The sequence below is a fragment of the Oncorhynchus keta genome, chromosome 15 (assembly GCF_023373465.1).
Source record: "Oncorhynchus keta strain PuntledgeMale-10-30-2019 chromosome 15, Oket_V2, whole genome shotgun sequence".
NCBI classification, from domain to species: domain Eukaryota; kingdom Metazoa; phylum Chordata; class Actinopteri; order Salmoniformes; family Salmonidae; genus Oncorhynchus; species Oncorhynchus keta.
Genome location: NC_068435.1, coordinates 2,010,542 through 2,031,193, shown reverse-complemented (window position 1 = coordinate 2,031,193; position 20,652 = coordinate 2,010,542). Strand labels below are relative to the sequence as shown.

The 20,652-nt window shown below is 43.9% G+C and overlaps 1 protein-coding gene across 1 annotated transcript in view; it reads left to right on the top strand.

Moving 5' to 3' along the window:
- Window positions 1-20,652, top strand: part of LOC118380007 (macrophage mannose receptor 1-like) — a 99,404-nt gene that overhangs the window by 44,315 nt on the left and 34,437 nt on the right. Inside the window, exons 16-21 of the mRNA XM_052462754.1 lie at window positions 10,221-10,259; window positions 11,271-11,434; window positions 12,045-12,109; window positions 19,091-19,191; window positions 19,370-19,512; window positions 19,735-19,843. Coding sequence (XP_052318714.1) covers window positions 10,221-10,259; window positions 11,271-11,434; window positions 12,045-12,109; window positions 19,091-19,191; window positions 19,370-19,512; window positions 19,735-19,843 — 621 coding nt within the window. The remainder of the gene's footprint in view (window positions 1-10,220; window positions 10,260-11,270; window positions 11,435-12,044; window positions 12,110-19,090; window positions 19,192-19,369; window positions 19,513-19,734; window positions 19,844-20,652) is intronic.

The following is a 20,652-nucleotide window of genomic DNA, read 5'->3' as shown; positions in this document are numbered from 1 at the left end:
TGTATGGCTACAACGACTGGCTGTGTGAGATCCCTAAAGGTAATGTACTGTATGGCTACAACGACTGGCTGTGTGAGATCCCTAAAGGTAATGTACTGTATGGCTACAACGACTGGCTGTGTGAGAACCCGAAAGTTAATGTACTGTATGGCTACAACGACTGGCTGTGTGAGATCCCGAAAGGTAATGTACTGTATGGCTACAACGACTGGCTGTGTGAGATCCCTAAAGGTAATGGACTGTATGGCTACAACGACTGGCTGTGTGAGATCCCGAAAGTTAATGTACTGTATGGCTACAACGACTGGCTGTGTGAGATCCCTAAAGGTAATGGACTGTATGGGGTCTCTCAGTCTGGCTGTGTGAGATCCCTAAAGGTAATGTACTGTATGGGGTCTCTCATTCTGGCTGTGTGAGATCCCTAAAGGTAATGTAATGTATGGAGTCTCTCAGTCTGGCTGTGTGAGATCCGAAAAGGTAATGTAACGTATGGAGTCTCTCAGTCTGGCTATGTGAGATCCCAAAAGGTAATGTAATGTATGGAGTCTCTCAGTCTGGCTGTGTAAGATCCCTAAAGGTATTGTACTGTATGGAGTCTCTCAGTCTGGCTGTGTGAGATCCCTAAAGGTAATGTAATGTATGGAGTCTCTCAGTCTGGCTGTGTGAGATCCCTAAAGGTAATGTACTGTATGGGGTCTCTCATTCTGGCTGTGTGAGATCCCTAAAGGTAATGTACTGTATGGGGTCTCTCAGTCTGGCTGTGTGAGATCCCAAAAGGTAATGTACTGTATGGAGTCTCTCAGTCTGGCTGTGTGAGATCCCTAAAGGTAATGTACTGTATGGAGTCTCTCAGTCTGGCTGTGTGAGATCCCAAAAGGTAATGTACTGTATGGAGTCTCTCAGTCTGGCTGTGTGAGATTCCTAAAGGTAATGTACTGTATGGGGTCTCTCAGTCTGGCTGTGTGAGATCCCTAAAGGTAATGTACTGTATGGAGTCTCTCAGTCTGGCTGTGTGAGATCCCAAAAGGTAATGTACTGTATCGAGTCTCTCAGTCTGGCTGTGTGAGATCCCTAAAGGTAATGTACTGTATGGGGTCTCTCATTCTGGCTGTGTGAGATCCCTAAAGGTAATGTACTGTATGGCTACAACGACTGGCTGTGTGAGATCCCTAAAGGTAATGTACTGTATGGCTACAACGACTGGCTGTGTGAGATCCCGAAAGTTAATGTACTGTATGGCTACAACGACTGGCTGTGTGAGATCCCTAAAGGTAATGGACTGTATGGGGTCTCTCAGTCTGGCTGTGTGAGATCCCTAAAGGTAATGTACTGTATGGGGTCTCTCATTCTGGCTGTGTGAGATCCCTAAAGGTAATGTAATGTATGGAGTCTCTCAGTCTGGCTGTGTGAGATCCGAAAAGGTAATGTAATGTATGGAGTCTCTCAGTCTGGCTATGTGAGATCCCAAAAGGTAATGTAATGTATGGAGTCTCTCAGTCTGGCTGTGTGAGATCCCTAAAGGTATTGTACTGTATGGAGTCTCTCAGTCTGGCTGTGTGAGATCCCTAAAGGTAATGTAATGTATGGAGTCTCTCAGTCTGGCTGTGTGAGATCCCTAAAGGTAATGTACTGTATGGGGTCTCTCATTCTGGCTGTGTGAGATCCCTAAAGGTAATGTACTGTATGGGGTCTCTCAGTCTGGCTGTGTGAGATCCCAAAAGGTAATGTACTGTATGGAGTCTCTCAGTCTGGCTGTGTGAGATCCCTAAAGGTAATGTACTGTATGGAGTCTCTCAGTCTGGCTGTGTGAGATCCCAAAAGGTAATGTACTGTATGGAGTCTCTCAGTCTGGCTGTGTGAGATCCCTAAAGGTAATGTACTGTATGGGGTCTCTCAGTCTGGCTGTGTGAGATCCCTAAAGGTAATGTACTGTATGGAGTCTCTCAGTCTGGCTGTGTGAGATCCCAAAAGGTAATGTACTGTATTGAGTCTCTCAGTCTGGCTGTGTGAGATCCCTAAAGGTAATGTACTGTATGGGGTCTCTCATTCTGGCTGTGTGAGATCCCTAAAGGTAATGTACTGTATGGGGTCTCTCAGTCTGGCTGTGTGAGATCCCTAAAGGTAATGTAATGTATGGAGTCTCTCAGTCTGGCTGTGTGAGATCCCAAAAGGTAATGTACTGTATGGAGTCTCTCAGTCTGGCTGTGTGAGATCCCTAAAGGTATTGTACTGTATGGAGTCTCTCAGTCTGGCTGTGTGAGATCCCTAAAGGTAATGTAATGTATGGAGTCTCTCAGTCTGGCTGTGTGAGATCCCTAAAGGTAATGTACTGTATGGGGTCTCTCAGTCTGGCTGTGTGAGATCCCAAAAGGTAATGTACTGTATGGAGTCTCTCAGTCTGGCTGTGTGAGATCCCTAAAGGTAATGTACTGTATGAAGTCTCTCAGTCTGGCTGTGTGAGATCCCTAAAGGTAATGTAATGTATGGAGTCTCTCAGTCTGGCTGTGTGAGATCCCTAAAGGTAATGTACTGTATGGAGTCTCTCAGTCTGGCTGTGTGAGATCCCTAAAGGTAATGTACTGTATGGGGTCTCTCATTCTGGCTGTGTGAGATCCCTAAAGGTAATGTACTGTATGGCTACAACGACTGGCTGTGTGAGATCCCTAAAGGTAATGTACTGTATGGCTACAACGACTGGCTGTGTGAGATCCCGAAAGTTAATGTACTGTATGGCTACAACGACTGGCTGTGTGAGATCCCTAAAGGTAATGGACTGTATGGGGTCTCTCAGTCTGGCTGTGTGAGATCCCTAAAGGTAATGTACTGTATGGGGTCTCTCATTCTGGCTGTGTGAGATCCCTAAAGGTAATGTAATGTATGGAGTCTCTCAGTCTGGCTGTGTGAGATCCGAAAAGGTAATGTAATGTATGGAGTCTCTCAGTCTGGCTATGTGAGATCCCAAAAGGTAATGTAATGTATGGAGTCTCTCAGTCTGGCTGTGTGAGATCCCTAAAGGTATTGTACTGTATGGAGTCTCTCAGTCTGGCTGTGTGAGATCCCTAAAGGTAATGTAATGTATGGAGTCTCTCAGTCTGGCTGTGTGAGATCCCTAAAGGTAATGTACTGTATGGGGTCTCTCATTCTGGCTGTGTGAGATCCCTAAAGGTAATGTACTGTATGGGGTCTCTCAGTCTGGCTGTGTGAGATCCCAAAAGGTAATGTACTGTATGGAGTCTCTCAGTCTGGCTGTGTGAGATCCCTAAAGGTAATGTACTGTATGGAGTCTCTCAGTCTGGCTGTGTGAGATCCCAAAAGGTAATGTACTGTATGGAGTCTCTCAGTCTGGCTGTGTGAGATCCCTAAAGGTAATGTACTGTATGGGGTCTCTCAGTCTGGCTGTGTGAGATCCCTAAAGGTAATGTACTGTATGGAGTCTCTCAGTCTGGCTGTGTGAGATCCCAAAAGGTAATGTACTGTATTGAGTCTCTCAGTCTGGCTGTGTGAGATCCCTAAAGGTAATGTACTGTATGGGGTCTCTCATTCTGGCTGTGTGAGATCCCTAAAGGTAATGTACTGTATGGGGTCTCTCAGTCTGGCTGTGTGAGATCCCTAAAGGTAATGTAATGTATGGAGTCTCTCAGTCTGGCTGTGTGAGATCCCAAAAGGTAATGTACTGTATGGAGTCTCTCAGTCTGGCTGTGTGAGATCCCTAAAGGTATTGTACTGTATGGAGTCTCTCAGTCTGGCTGTGTGAGATCCCTAAAGGTAATGTAATGTATGGAGTCTCTCAGTCTGGCTGTGTGAGATCCCTAAAGGTAATGTACTGTATGGGGTCTCTCAGTCTGGCTGTGTGAGATCCCAAAGGTAATGTACTGTATGGAGTCTCTCAGTCTGGCTGTGTGAGATCCCTAAAGGTAATGTACTGTATGAAGTCTCTCAGTCTGGCTGTGTGAGATCCCTAAAGGTAATGTAATGTATGGAGTCTCTCAGTCTGGCTGTGTGAGATCCCTAAAGGTAATGTACTGTATGGAGTCTCTCAGTCTGGCTGTGTGAGATCCCTAAAGGTAATGTACTGTATGGGGTCTCTCATTCTGGCTGTGTGAGATCCCTAAAGGTAATGTACTGTATGGCTACAACGACTGGCTGTGTGAGATCCCTAAAGGTAATGTACTGTATGGCTACAACGACTGGCTGTGTGAGATCCCGAAAGTTAATGTACTGTATGGCTACAACGACTGGCTGTGTGAGATCCCTAAAGGTAATGGACTGTATGGGGTCTCTCAGTCTGGCTGTGTGAGATCCGAAAGGTAATGTAATGTATGGAGTCTCTCAGTCTGGCTATGTGAGATCCCAAAGGTAATGTAATGTATGGAGTCTCTCAGTCTGGCTGTGTGAGATCCCTAAAGGTAATGTACTGTATGGAGTCTCTCAGTCTGGCTGTGTGAGATCCCTAAAGGTAATGTAATGTATGGAGTCTCTCAGTCTGGCTGTGTGAGATCCCTAAAGGTAATGTACTGTATGGGGTCTCTCATTCTGGCTGTGTGAGATCCCTAAAGGTAATGTACTGTATGGGGTCTCTCAGTCTGGCTGTGTGAGATCCCAAAAGGTAATGTACTGTATGGAGTCTCTCAGTCTGGCTGTGTGAGATCCCTAAAGGTAATGTACTGTATGGAGTCTCTCAGTCTGGCTGTGTGAGATCCCAAAGGTAATGTACTGTATGGAGTCTCTCAGTCTGGCTGTGTGAGATCCCTAAAGGTAATGTACTGTATGGGGTCTCTCAGTCTGGCTGTGTGAGATCCCAAAGGTAATGTACTGTATGGAGTCTCTCAGTCTGGCTGTGTGAGATCCCAAAGGTAATGTACTGTATTGAGTCTCTCAGTCTGGCTGTGTGAGATCCCTAAAGGTAATGTACTGTATGGGGTCTCTCATTCTGGCTGTGTGAGATCCCTAAAGGTAATGTACTGTATGGGGTCTCTCAGTCTGGCTGTGTGAGATCCCTAAAGGTAATGTACTGTATGGAGTCTCTCAGTCTGGCTGTGTGAGATCCCAAAGGTAATGTACTGTATTGAGTCTCTCAGTCTGGCTGTGTGAGATCCTAAAGGTAATGTACTGTATGGGGTCTCTCATTCTGGCTGTGTGAGATCCCTAAAGGTAATGTACTGTATGGGGTCTCTCAGTCTGGCTGTGTGAGATCCCTAAAGGTAATGTAATGTATGGAGTCTCTCAGTCTGGCTGTGTGAGATCCCAAAGGTAATGTACTGTATGGAGTCTCTCAGTCTGGCTGTGTGAGATCCCTAAAGGTATTGTACTGTATGGAGTCTCTCAGTCTGGCTGTGTGAGATCCCTAAAGGTAATGTAATGTATGGAGTCTCTCAGTCTGGCTGTGTGAGATCCCTAAAGGTAATGTACTGTATGGGGTCTCTCAGTCTGGCTGTGTGAGATCCCAAAAGGTAATGTACTGTATGGAGTCTCTCAGTATGGCTGTGTGAGATCCCTAAAGGTAATGTACTGTATGAAGTCTCTCAGTCTGGCTGTGTGAGATCCCTAAAGGTAATGTAATGTATGGAGTCTCTCAGTCTGGCTGTGTGAGATCCCTAAAGGTAATGTACTGTATGGAGTCTCTCAGTCTGGCTGTGTGAGATCCCTAAAGGTAATGTACTGTATGGGGTCTCTCATTCTGGCTGTGTGAGATCCCTAAAGGTAATGTACTGTATGGCTACAACGACTGGCTGTGTGAGATCCCTAAAGGTAATGTACTGTATGGCTACAACGACTGGCTGTGTGAGATCCCGAAAGTTAATGTACTGTATGGCTACAACGACTGGCTGTGTGAGATCCCTAAAGGTAATGGACTGTATGGGGTCTCTCAGTCTGGCTGTGTGAGATCCCTAAAGGTAATGTACTGTATGGGGTCTCTCATTCTGGCTGTGTGAGATCCCTAAAGGTAATGTAATGTATGGAGTCTCTCAGTCTGGCTGTGTGAGATCCGAAAAGGTAATGTAATGTATGGAGTCTCTCAGTCTGGCTATGTGAGATCCCAAAAGGTAATGTAATGTATGGAGTCTCTCAGTCTGGCTGTGTGAGATCCCTAAAGGTATTGTACTGTATGGAGTCTCTCAGTCTGGCTGTGTGAGATCCCTAAAGGTAATGTAATGTATGGAGTCTCTCAGTCTGGCTGTGTGAGATCCCTAAAGGTAATGTACTGTATGGGGTCTCTCATTCTGGCTGTGTGAGATCCCTAAAGGTAATGTACTGTATGGGGTCTCTCAGTCTGGCTGTGTGAGATCCCAAAGGTAATGTACTGTATGGAGTCTCTCAGTCTGGCTGTGTGAGATCCCTAAAGGTAATGTACTGTATGGAGTCTCTCAGTCTGGCTGTGTGAGATCCCAAAGGTAATGTACTGTATGGAGTCTCTCAGTCTGGCTGTGTGAGATCCCTAAAGGTAATGTACTGTATGGGGTCTCTCAGTCTGGCTGTGTGAGATCCCTAAAGGTAATGTACTGTATGGAGTCTCTCAGTCTGGCTGTGTGAGATCCCAAAGGTAATGTACTGTATTGAGTCTCTCAGTCTGGCTGTGTGAGATCCCTAAAGGTAATGTACTGTATGGGGTCTCTCATTCTGGCTGTGTGAGATCCCTAAAGGTAATGTACTGTATGGGGTCTCTCAGTCTGGCTGTGTGAGATCCCTAAAGGTAATGTAATGTATGGAGTCTCTCAGTCTGGCTGTGTGAGATCCCAAAGGTAATGTACTGTATGGAGTCTCTCAGTCTGGCTGTGTGAGATCCCTAAAGGTATTGTACTGTATGGAGTCTCTCAGTCTGGCTGTGTGAGATCCCTAAAGGTAATGTAATGTATGGAGTCTCTCAGTCTGGCTGTGTGAGATCCCTAAAGGTAATGTACTGTATGGGGTCTCTCAGTCTGGCTGTGTGAGATCCCAAAGGTAATGTACTGTATGGAGTCTCTCAGTCTGGCTGTGTGAGATCCCTAAAGGTAATGTACTGTATGAAGTCTCTCAGTCTGGCTGTGTGAGATCCCTAAAGGTAATGTAATGTATGGAGTCTCTCAGTCTGGCTGTGTGAGATCCCTAAAGGTAATGTACTGTATGGAGTCTCTCAGTCTGGCTGTGTGAGATCCCTAAAGGTAATGTACTGTATGGGGTCTCTCATTCTGGCTGTGTGAGATCCCTAAAGGTAATGTACTGTATGGCTACAACGACTGGCTGTGTGAGATCCCTAAAGGTAATGTACTGTATGGCTACAACGACTGGCTGTGTGAGATCCCGAAAGTTAATGTACTGTATGGCTACAACGACTGGCTGTGTGAGATCCCTAAAGGTAATGGACTGTATGGGGTCTCTCAGTCTGGCTGTGTGAGATCCGAAAAGGTAATGTAATGTATGGAGTCTCTCAGTCTGGCTATGTGAGATCCCAAAAGGTAATGTAATGTATGGAGTCTCTCAGTCTGGCTGTGTGAGATCCCTAAAGGTATTGTACTGTATGGAGTCTCTCAGTCTGGCTGTGTGAGATCCCTAAAGGTAATGTAATGTATGGAGTCTCTCAGTCTGGCTGTGTGAGATCCCTAAAGGTAATGTACTGTATGGGGTCTCTCATTCTGGCTGTGTGAGATCCCTAAAGGTAATGTACTGTATGGGGTCTCTCAGTCTGGCTGTGTGAGATCCCAAAGGTAATGTACTGTATGGAGTCTCTCAGTCTGGCTGTGTGAGATCCCTAAAGGTAATGTACTGTATGGAGTCTCTCAGTCTGGCTGTGTGAGATCCCAAAGGTAATGTACTGTATGGAGTCTCTCAGTCTGGCTGTGTGAGATCCCTAAAGGTAATGTACTGTATGGGGTCTCTCAGTCTGGCTGTGTGAGATCCCTAAAGGTAATGTACTGTATGGAGTCTCTCAGTCTGGCTGTGTGAGATCCCAAAAGGTAATGTACTGTATTGAGTCTCTCAGTCTGGCTGTGTGAGATCCCTAAAGGTAATGTACTGTATGGGGTCTCTCATTCTGGCTGTGTGAGATCCCTAAAGGTAATGTACTGTATGGGGTCTCTCAGTCTGGCTGTGTGAGATCCTAAAGGTAATGTAATGTATGGAGTCTCTCAGTCTGGCTGTGTGAGATCCCAAAAGGTAATGTACTGTATGGAGTCTCTCAGTCTGGCTGTGTGAGATCCCTAAAGGTATTGTACTGTATGGAGTCTCTCAGTCTGGCTGTGTGAGATCCCTAAAGGTAATGTAATGTATGGAGTCTCTCAGTCTGGCTGTGTGAGATCCCTAAAGGTAATGTACTGTATGGGGTCTCTCAGTCTGGCTGTGTGAGATCCCAAAAGGTAATGTACTGTATGGAGTCTCTCAGTCTGGCTGTGTGAGATCCCTAAAGGTAATGTACTGTATGAAGTCTCTCAGTCTGGCTGTGTGAGATCCCTAAAGGTAATGTAATGTATGGAGTCTCTCAGTCTGGCTGTGTGAGATCCCTAAAGGTAATGTACTGTATGGAGTCTCTCAGTCTGGCTGTGTGAGATCCCTAAAGGTAATGTACTGTATGAAGTCTCTCAGTCTGGCTGTGTGAGATCCCTAAAGGTAATGTAATGTATGGAGTCTCTCAGTCTGGCTGTGTGAGATCCCTAAAGGTAATGTACTGTATGGAGTCTCTCAGTCTGGCTGTGTGAGATCCCTAAAGGTAATGAATGTACTGTATGGAGTCTCTCAGTCTGGCTGTGTGAGATCCCTAAAGGTAATGTACTGTATGGAGTCTCTCAGTCTGGCTGTGTGAGATCCCTAAAGGTAATGAATGTACTGTATGGGGTCTCTCAGTCTGGCTGTGTGAGATCCCTAATGTATGGAGTCTCTCAAAATGAATAAAGAAAACATTTAATTGAAAAAGAAAAAAAGAAAATCTAAAAATAACAAATAATTAAAGAGCATCAATAAAACAACAGTAGCGAGGCTATATGGGGCTACCGACTGGCGCAGCGGTCTAAGGCACTGCATCTCAGTTGCCATACCAGGCGTTGCTCTTGGTGGTGCAACCAGTCAGGATGCTCTTGGTGGTGCATCTGTAGAACTTTTTGAGGATCTGAGGATCCACCTTTTCAGCCTACTGAGGGGAATAGCCATTGTCGTGCCCTCTTCATGACTGTCTTGGTGTGTTTGGACCATGATAGTTTGTTGGTGATGTGGACACCAAGGAACTTGAAGCTCTCAACCTGCTCCACTGCAGTCCCCTCGATGAGAATTGGGGCGTGCTCGGCCCTCCTTTTCCTGTAGTCCACGATCATCTCCTTTGTCTTGATCACGTTGAGGGATAGGTTGTTATTCTGGCACCACACGGCCAGGTTTCTGACCTCCTCCCTATAGACTGTCTCGTTGTTGTCGGTGATCAGGCCTATCACTGTTGTGTCATCAGCAAATTTAATGATGGTGTTGGAGTCGTGCCTGGCCGTGCAGTCGTGAGTGAACAGGGAGTACAGGAGGGGACTGAGCACACACCCCTCAGAGGCCCCTGTGTTGAGGATCAACGTGGCAGATGTGTTGTTACCTACCATTTCCACCTGGGGGCGGACCGTCAGGAAGTCCAGGATCCAGTTGCAGAGGGAGGTGTTTAGTCCTAGGATCCTTAGCTTAGTGATCAGCTTTGAGGGCACTATGGTGTTGAACGCTGAGCTGTAGTCAATGAGCAGCATTCTCACATAGGTGTTCCTTTTGTCCAGGTGGGAAAGGGCTTTGTGGAGTGCAATAGAGATTGCGTCATCTGTGGATCTGTTGGGGCGGTATGCAAATTGGAGTGGGTCTAGTGTTTCTGGGATAATGGTGTTGTGAGCCATGACCAGCCTTTCAAAGCACTTAATGTTTATAGATGTGAGTGCTGCGGGTCGGTCGTCATTTAGGCAGGTTACCTTGGTGTTCTTGGGCACAGGCACTATGGTAATCTGCTTGAAACATGTTTCATGAGCATTGGATGTGGTAGAAATGAGGTAAAACTGATTTGTTTCCCTGCATTAAAGTCTCCGGCCACTAGGTGCGCTGCCCATGAGGTTGTGGTCAAAAGTGCAACACTATAAAAGGAAGACATTCAGGATGTAGCGCGTCTGTCTGTGGGACGGAAGTGCATGATTAGTAACCTTACTGGGACCAGAAGGCTTTAGCTTGGTGAGCTAACACAGTCTTCTCTCTCCTCTTGTCTTCTACATTCTCCTCCTATTTTCTCTGTGGCATTACAGGAGTGACCCCACTACCTCCTCCCAACAACACCATCCCTGGTAAGTCCCCTTGACAGTACCTATCCCATAGCTCCCAGGACTCACTGGAAAATATTGGCAAGTGTTGATGAGTTGTCTATCACTCTTAAATTAATGAATAAATTAATGAGCTCACCACATTAAAAGTATAAATATTTTGAGGATGCATTGCGGTATGCTAGTGTGAACTTTGGAGGACTAATCTGCTTGGTCTCTAGAGAGGACTAATTTGCTTGGTCTATAGAGAGGACTAATCTGCTTGGTCTCTAGAGAGGACTAATCTGCTTGGTCTCTAGAGAGGACTAATCTGCTTGGTCTCTAGAGAGGACTAATCTGCTTGGTCTCTAGAGAGGACTAATCTGCTTGGTCTATAGAGAGGACTAATCTGCTTGGTCTCCAGAGAGGACTAATCTGCTTGGTCTATAGAGAGGACTAATCTGCTTGGTCTCTAGAGAGGACTAATCTGCTTGGTCTCTAGAGAGGACTAATCTGCTTGGTCTCTAGAGAGGACTAATCTGCTTGGTCTCTAGAGAGGACTCATCTGCTTGGTCTATAGAGATGACTAATCTGCTTGGTCTCTAGAGAGGACTAATCTGCTTGGTCTATAGAGAGGACTAGTCTGCTTGGTCTCTAGAGAGGACTAATCTGCTTGGTCTATAGAGAGGACTAATCTGCTTGGTCTCTAGAGAGGACTAATCTGCTTGGTCTCTAGAGAGGACTAATCTGCTTGGTCTCTAGAGAGGACTAATCTGCTTGGTCTCTAGAGAGGACTAATCTGCTTGGTCTCTAGAGAGGACTAATCTGCTTGGTCTCTAGAGAGGACTAATCTGCTTGGTCTCTAGAGAGGACTAATCTGCTTGGTCTCTAGAGAGGACTAATCTGCTTGGTCTCTAGAGAGGACTAATCTGCTTGGTATCTAGAGAGGACTAATCTGCTTGGTCTCTAGAGAGGACTAATCTGCTTGGTCTCCAGAGGGGACTTAATTGCACATAACTTATATCATAACTTATATTATTTTCTAACCCTGTCTAGAGTATAATGTGACAGAGGATGGCTGGCTGGAGTATGGAGGCTCTCAATATTACTTTAATACTGAGAGGCTGGCCATGGAGAATGCCAGACACTACTGTCAGCAGAGGCATGGGGACCTTGTTGTTATCAACGGACTAACAGAAAATACATTTCTGTGGAAAAAGGTAAACACCTATAGTTTCGCTATAGTCCTGCCTTCAAACACAGAGCTATATACACAAGTGGTGTATAGTGCTTAGGTCAAAATACTTTAAAGTACTACTTAAGTCGTTTTTTGGGGTATCTGTTCTTTACATTTATATTTTTTGACAACTTTTATTTTTCCTTCACTACATTCCAAAAATAAATTATGTTCTTTTTTACTCCACACATTTTCCCTGACACCCAAAAGTAATGTTTTGAATGCTTAGCAGGACAGGAAAATGGTCCAATTCACGCACTAATCAAGAGAACATCCCTGGTAATCCTCTGCGGAACACAAAGGCTTCGTTTGTAAATGATGTGTTGGAGTGCGTAAATAAAAAAGATTTGCTCAATATAAGGATTTTGACATTTACTTTTGATCCTTAAGTGTTTTTAAAAGATACTTTTAGACCTTTACTTAAGTAGTATTTTACTGGGTGACTTTCATTTTACAGTAAGGTATCTTTACTTTTACTCAATTATCACAATTGGGTCATTTTTCCACCACTGAAATACACTGAATCAAGGTGTTGAAACGGACGCGTGGACTCCAAGACAGCTGGTCCCTAATGCTAATTGCTCTTTTTTCAGATCAATAAAGAGCATTTTGGAAACCATTACATCGGGCTAAAAGTTGATCTTGATCGCTCTTTCGGGTGAGTATAAAATGAGTAAAAGAAGATTATCAAACAGAGAAAAATAAAACGTTTTTTATATCACTTCTAAACATAGTGGTGTCAAACTGCTGTTCTATTGCTGCATTCATGACCTTTTAGAAACTCTGAAATACGAGCTTCCTTTCTGGGAGAAATCGGTTTGAAAGGACCTTTTTCTTGATACTAGCCATCCCGCATGCGGGAGCGTAACGTAGCCTCAAAGGAATTAGCATAACGCAGCGGACATAAATCTTCCTAGAACATTTTCCTATTCATGAAAATCACAAATGAAATATATTGAGACACAGCTTAGCCTTTTGTTCATCACACTGTCATCTCAGATTTAAAAAAAATATGCTTTACAGCCAATGCTAGACAAGCATTTGTGTAAGTTTATCATGGCATAATGCTATGGCTAGTGTTAGGGTTGCGTAAATTCAAATCTGGTATCAGGATAAATATAACAATGAGTCACTGATTTTATACTATGTATTTTTTATTAGCTAAGTAATAAATGGCAAATGCAACTTTCTTATATACGGGCTCACTGTAATACCACGCAGGGTAGAACAGAGAACTGACAAGACGTATGTAAAACATTATTCTTTATACTGTGATAGAGAGTTCCAACCCGTCTGTTGGCCTATCACAGTAGAGGCTGGGCGTGGTTTAAACTTGCTCAGCCTATTGCTCAGCCTCTTGGCGCTTCTGTTGATAGATGTAACTGTTGCTGTGAAGAACATCCAGGCTCTCATGCTCCATACCGTTATCTCGCACCTGGCTCCTGTTATCTAACAAAAGACTGCTTGTTATCGCAACACCCCGCTCTGAATGTGCCCCCCTCCCAACTCATTGCACAGTTCCTGTCTTCATGCTACTCTGTATTTTTCCATCATGAGAAAGGCCCATGGCCCTGAAACTGTTAACGATGTCTCAAGTCAGCTATGTTGCATAACACATACATACATCCACACAAGCCAACAGCAGATAATATTCAATCATATATATGGTAACGGCTATAATGTAAAACACAGAATCCAACACTAGGCTATGCTAGCATCAGGCAACATTTTCACAAAAATAAGAAAAGCAATCAAATTAAATAATTTACCTTTGAAGAGCTTCGGATGTTTTCACTCAGGAGACTCTCAGTTAGATAGCAAATGTTCCTTTTTTCCAAAAAGATTATTTTTGTAGGCGAAATAGCTCCCGTTTGTTCATCAGGTTTGGCTGAGAAATCGACCAGAAAATTCAGTCACTACAACGCCAAACTTTTTTTCCAAATTAGCTCCATAATATCGACAGAAACATGTCAAACGTTGTTTAGAATCAATCCTCAAGGTGTTTTTAACTTATCTATTCGATAATATATCCGTCGAGACAATTGGTTTCTTATAAGAAGCGATTGGAAAAATGTCTACCTCAGTACTTTACGCAAGATTTTCTGCGGGAGACATCATGTGACTACTTTCTAAATGTGGTCCCTTATGGCTATTCTTCAACATAAGTGCGTAAAAAGACGTCACAATGCTGTAGACACCTGGGGGAATACGTAGAAAATGTGAGCTCATTCGTAGCTCATTCACAGCCATATAAGGAGTCATTGGCATGAGGCGGTTTAAAAAAATGCGGCACTTCCTGATTGGATTTTTATCTTGGTTTCACCTGTAACATCAGTTCTGTTGCACTCACAGACAATATCTTTGCAGTTTTGGAAACGTCAGAGTGTTTTCATTCCAAAGCTGTCAATTATATGCATAGTCGAGCATCTTTTCGTGACAAAATATCTTGTTTAAAACGGGAACGTTTTTATCCCAAAAAAGGTTTTAACACTATAATTTGGATGAGAGCGTGTTGGCTGCGTTTTTTGTTCATGGGTTGATGTAGCTACTTAGACATTAGCCAGTTGGCGTTCTCAACCAGTTCAAAGTATGTGAATGCACACCTCATTGCTCTGTTTAGAAGTTGTATTTCCGAACATTCCGGCATGTCATGAACAAAACATATTTTCTGTGTATGTTCTTTATGTGTTCTATGTCTTGTAGCTCAGTTGGTAGAGCATGGCGCTTGTAACGCCAGGGTAGTGGGTTCGATTCCCGGGACCACCCATACGTAGAATGTATGCACACATGACTGTAAGTCGCTTTGGATAAAAGCGTCTGCTAAATGGCATATATTATTATTATTATTATTATTGTGTGTTGCTGAGTTCTGAGTTCCATGTTTCGTGTGAGTATTACTGACTTATCAGTAATACATACAGTTCGTTCAGAAAGTATTCATACCCCTTGATTTATTCCAGATTTTGTTGTTACAGCCTGAATTCAAAATGGGTTAAATAGTATTTTTTCTCTCACAAGTCAACACACAATACCCCATAATGACAAAGTACAAACTTGTTTTTAGAAAGTTTACACATTTATTGAAAATGAAATACAGACATATCTAATTTACATAAGTATTCCCAACTCTTAGTGAATACATGTTAGAATCACCCTTGGCAGTGATTACAGCTGTGAGTCTTTCTGGTTGAGTCTCTAAGAGCTTTCCACACCTGGATTCTGCAACATTTGCCCATGTAACGGATGTGAAATGGCTAGCTAGTTAGCGGTGTTCGCGCTATCGGTGACATCACTTGCTCTGAGACCTTGAAGTAGTAGTTCCCCTTGCTCTGCAATGGCCGCCGCTTTTGTGGAGCGATGGGTAACGATGCTTCGTGGGTGACTGTTGTTGATGTGTGCCTAGGGTCCCTGGTTCGCGCCCGGGTCGGGTGAGGGGACGGTCTAAAGTTATACTGTTACATCCATTATTCTTTAAAACATTATTCAAGCTCTGTCAAATTGGTTGTTAATCATTGCTAGACAACCATTTTCAGCTCTTGCCATAGATGTTCAAGTAGATTTAAGTCAAAACTGTAATATCGGCCACTCAGGAACATTCGCTGTCTTCTTGGTAAACAACTCCATTGTAGATTTGGCCTTGTGTTTTAGGTTATTGTTCAGCTGAAAGGTGAATTCATCTCCCAGTGTCTGGTGGAAAGCAGACTGAACCAGGTTATTGTCCTGCTGAAAGGTGAATTCATCCCCCCAGTGTCTGGTGGAAAGCAGACTGAACCAGGTTATTGTCCTGCTGAAAGGTGAATTCATCCCCCCAGTGTCTGGTGGAAAGCAGACTGAACCAGGTTATTGTCCTGCTGAAAGGTGAATTCATCCCCCCAGTGTCTGGTGGAAAGCAGACTGAACCAGGTTATTGTCCTGCTGAAAGGTGAATTCATCTCCCAGTGTCTGGTGGAAAGCAGACTGAACCAGGTTATTGTCCTGCTGAAAGGTGAATTCATCCCCCCAGTGTCTGGAGGAAAGCAGACTGAACCAGGTTATTGTCCTGCTGAAAGGTGAATTCATCCCCCCAGTGTCTGGTGGAAAGCAGACTGAACCAGGTTATTGTCCTGCTGAAAGGTGAATTCATCCCCCCAGTGTCTGGTGGAAAGCAGACTGAACCAGGTTATTGTCCTGCTGAAAGGTGAATTCATCCCCCCAGTGTCTGGTGGAAAGCAGACTGAACCAGGTTATTGTCCTGCTGAAAGGTGAATTCATCCCCCCAGTGTCTGGTGGAAAGCAGACTGAACCAGGTTATTGTCCTGCTGAAAGGTGAATTCATCTCCCAGTGTCTGGTGGAAAGCAGACTGAACCAGGTTATTGTCCTGCTGAAAGGTGAATTCATCCCCCCAGTGTCTGGTGGAAAGCAGACTGAACCAGGTTATTGTCCTGCTGAAAGGTGAATTCATCTCCCAGTGTCTGGTGGAAAGCAGACTGAACCAGGTTATTGTCCTGCTGAAAGGTGAATTCATCTCCCAGTGTCTGGTGGAAAGCAGACTGAACCAGGTTATTGTCCTGCTGAAAGGTGAATTCATCTCCCAGTGTCTGGTGGAAAGCAGACTGAACCAGGTTATTGTCCTGCTGAAAGGTGAATTCATCTCCCAGTGTCTGGTGGAAAGCAGACTGAACCAGGTTATTGTCCTGCTGAAAGGTGAATTAATCTCCTAGTGTCTGGTGGAAAGCAGACTGAACCAGGTTATTGTCCTGCTGAAAGGTGAATTCATCTCCCCAGTGTCTGGTGGAAAGCAGACTGAACCAGGTTATTGTCCTGCTGAAAGGTGAATTAATCTCTAGTGTCTGGTGGAAAGCAGACTGAACCAGGTTATTGTCCTGCTGAAAGGTGAATTCATCCCCCAGTGTCTGGTGGAAAGCAGACTGAACCAGGTTATTGTCCTGCTGAAAGGTGAATTCATCTCCCAGTGTCTGGTGGAAAGCAGACTGAACCAGGTTATTGTCCTGCTGAAAGGTGAATTCATCTCCCAGTGTCTGGTGGAAAGCAGACTGAACCAGGTTATTGTCCTGCTGAAAGGTGAATTCATCCCCCAGTGTCTGGTGGAAAGCAGACTGAACCAGGTTATTGTCCTGCTGAAAGGTGAATTCATCCCCCCAGTGTCTGGTGGAAAGCAGACTGAACCAGGTTATTGTCCTGCTGAAAGGTGAATTCATCCCCCCAGTGTCTGGTGGAAAGCAGACTGAACCAGGTTATTGTCCTGCTGAAAGGTGAATTCATCTCCCAGTGTCTGGTGGAAAGCAGACTGAACCAGGTTATTGTCCTGCTGAAAGGTGAATTCATCCCCCAGTGTCTGGTGGAAAGCAGACTGAACCAGGTTATTGTCCTGCTGAAAGGTGAATTCATCTCCCAGTGTCTGGTGGAAAGCAGACTGAACCAGGTTATTGTCCTGCTGAAAGGTGAATTCATCTCCCAGTGTCTGGTGGAAAGCAGACTGAACCAGGTTATTGTCCTGCTGAAAGGTGAATTCATCTCCCAGTGTCTGGTGGAAAGCAGACTGAACCAGGTTATTGTCCTGCTGAAAGGTGAATTCATCTCCCAGTGTCTGGTGGAAAGCAGACTGAACCAGGTTATTGTCCTGCTGAAAGGTGAATTAATCTCCTAGTGTCTGGTGGAAAGCAGACTGAACCAGGTTATTGTCCTGCTGAAAGGTGAATTCATCTCCCAGTGTCTGGTGGAAAGCAGACTGAACCAGGTTATTGTCCTGCTGAAAGGTGAATTCATCTCCCAGTGTCTGGTGGAAAGCAGACTGAACCAGGTTGTCCTCTAGGATTTTGCTTGTGCTACGCTCCATTCAATTAAATTTTATCCTGAAAACCTCTCCAGTCCTTAACGATGACAAGCATACCCATAACATGATGCAGCCACTACTATGATTGAACATTTGAAGAGTGGTACTCAGTAATGTGTTGTATCTGGATTTTCCCCAAACATAACACTTTGTATTCAGGACAAAAAGTTAAATGCTTTGCCATTTTTTTTTGCCAAATTACTTTAGTGCCTTGTTGCCTTATTTTCTGTTCAGTACAGGCTTCCTTCTTTTCACTCTATCATTCAGGTTAGTATTGTGATTGTTGATCCATCCTACGTTTTCTCCTATCACAGCCATTGACCTCATGGTGAACTCCCTGAGTGGTTTCCTTCCCCTCCAGCATCTTAATTACGGACGCCTGTATCTTTGTAGTGACTGGGTGTACACCATCCAAAGTGTAATTAATAACTTCACCATGCTCAAAGGAATATTCTATATCTTATGTTTTGTGTTCTGAGTTCTTGAATCCTTGTGTTCTGAGTGATTGTGTCCTGTGTTCTGAGTTCTTGAATCCTTGTGTTCTTAGTGATTGTGTCCTGTGTTCTGAGTTCTTGTGTTCTGAGTTCTTGAATCCTTGTGTTCTTAGTGATTGTGTCCTGTGTCCTGTGTTCTGAGTTCTTGAATCCTTGTGTTCTTAGTGATTGTGTCCTGTGTTCTGTGTTCTGAGTTCTTGAATCCTTGTGTTCTTAGTGATTGTGTCCTGTGTCCTGTGTTCTGAGTTCTTGAATCCTTGTGTTCTTAGTGATTGTGTCCTGTGTTCTGTGTTCTGAGTTCTTGAATCCTTGTGTTCTTAGTGATTGTGTCCTGTGTCCTGTGTTCTGAGTTCTTGAATCCTTGTGTTCTGTGTTCTGAGTGATTGTGTCCTGTGTTCTGAGTTCTTGAATCCTTGTGTTCTGAGTGATTGTGTTCTGTGTTCTGAGTTCTTGAATCCTTGTGTTCTGAGTTCTTGAATCCTTGTGTTCTGAGTTCTTGAATCCTTGTGTTCTGAGTTCTTGAATCCTTGTGTTCTGAGTTCTTGAATCTTTGTGTTCTGAGTTCTTGAGTCCTTGTGTTCTGAGTTCTTGAATCCTTGTGTTCTGAGTTCTTGAATCCTTGTGTTCTGAGTTCTTGAATCCTTGTGTTCTGAGTTCTTGAATCTTTGTGTCCTGTGTTCTGAGTTCTTGTGTTCTGAGTTCTTGAATCCTTGTGTTCTGAGTTCTTGAATCTTTGTGTCCTGTGTTCTGAGTTCTTGTGTTCTGAGTTCTTGAATCCTTGTGTTCTGAGTTCTTGAATCCTTGTGTTCTGAGTTCTTGAATCTTTGTATCCTGTGTTCTGAGTTCTTGAATCCTTGTGTTCTGAGTTCTTGAATCCTTGTGTTCTGAGTTCTTGAATCCTTGTGTTCTGAGTTCTTGAATCCTTGTGTTCTGAGTTCTTGAATCCTTGTGTTCTGAGTTCTTGAATCCTTGTGTTCTGAGTTCTTGAATCCTTGTGTCCTGAGTTCTTGAATCCTTGTGTTCTGAGTTCTTGAATCCTTGTGTTCTGAGTTCTTGTGTTCTGAGTTCTTGAATCCTTGTGTTCTGAGTTCTTGAATCCTTGTGTTCTGAGTTCTTGAATCCTTGTGTTCTGAGTTCTTGAATCCTTGTGTTCTGAGTTCTTGAATCCTTGTGTTCTGAGTTCTTGAATCCTTGTGTCCTGTGTTCTGAGTTCTTGTGTTCTGAGTTCTTGAATCCTTGTGTTCTTAGTTATTGTGTCCTGTGTTCTGAGTTCTTGAATCCTTGTGTTCTGAGTGATTGTGTTCTGTCCAGGTGGATGAACGGTTCCCCAGTAGTATTCCAGAGATGGGACAACAACCAGCCGGACTTCAAGAACAACGATGAGAACTGTGTTGTCATGTCCAGCTCCATGGGTGAGCTAAAGATGAGTCGAGGCCCAAAAATGTTCCTCTCTTATAAGAACTTCCATTGAGTTATTTTCATTCTGAATCTTGGGGCTGGTTACCACTTAACTCAATGGCATGATTAGGTCTACTATAACTGTGTGTCTGAGTGTTCAGGTTTCTGGCTTGACTATAACTGTGTCTCCAGGTTTCTGGCTTGACTATAACTGTGGCACTGAAATGAGGTCCATCTGTGAGAGGAGTGGTTCCCCCCCAGTGAACAGCACCGTGCCCCCTACTGCCCCCCCCACAGGAGGCTGCCCCCCGGAATGGGTCCGCTACCAGTCTAAGGTCAGTAAGAGGAGAGAATGGATCCTAAGGTCAGAGATCAAAGGTTACACAGGAAGAGTGTTAAAATAATGATTATGTAATAATATGTTGAATGTCTTTCACATGAAAACAGACGATACAGTTTTACAACAGGCTTTGAGAAGGAAAGTCTAACTCAAAGTGTTTGCCTATAATCAATCAACTTGAATCAACTTGATTTATTGCTTATTGATTTGATTACAGTGCTACAAATTGATTGGATACCGGGTGCCTTGTACCTGGCTCGAGGCCAGATCGTACTGCCAATCCATGGGAGCTAACCTGGCTTCCATCGCCAGTCGGGGGGAGCAAGGTGAGAATATTTTAACCTGTAAATGACCCCTCGTCTGTGGCGGTCTAAGACCCTCCCTCTGGAGTACATGTAAGACCATAGCTATTTCTCCTACCTATCACCTCTATTGATCCTAAAACATACAACATACTTCAAAAACAAATCAGTGGTGGAAGAACACCATTTTTATACTTTTTTATATTTTAATGTAAAAGTAAAGATACGTTAATAGAAAATGACTCAAAGTAAAATTCAAAGTCACCCAGTAAAATAATACTTGAGTTAAAGTCTAAAAGTATTTGTTTTTTGAAATATACTTACAGTGGGGGAGTATTTAGTCAGCCACCAATTGTGCAAGTTCTCCCACTTAAAAAGATGAGAGAGGCTTGTAATTTTCATCATAGGTACACTTCAACTATGACAGACACATTTTGAAAAAAAATCCAGAAAATCACATTTTTTATGAATTTATTTGCAAATTATGGTAGAAAATGAGTATTTTGTCAAGAACAAAAGTTTATCTCAATACTTTGTTATATACCCTTTGTTGGCAATGACAGAGGTCAAATGTTTTCTGTAAGTCTTCACTAGGTTTTCACACACTGTTGCTGGTATTTTGACCCATTCCTCCATGCAGATCTCCCCTAGAGCAGTGATGTTTTGGGGCTGTTGCTGGGCAACACGGACTTTCAATTCCCTCCAAAGATTTTCTATGGGGTTGAGATCTGGAGACTGGCCAGGCCACTCCAGGACCTTGAAATGCTTCTTACGAAGCCACTCCTTCGTTGCCCGGGTCAGTGTGTTTGGGATCATTGTCATGCTGAAAGACC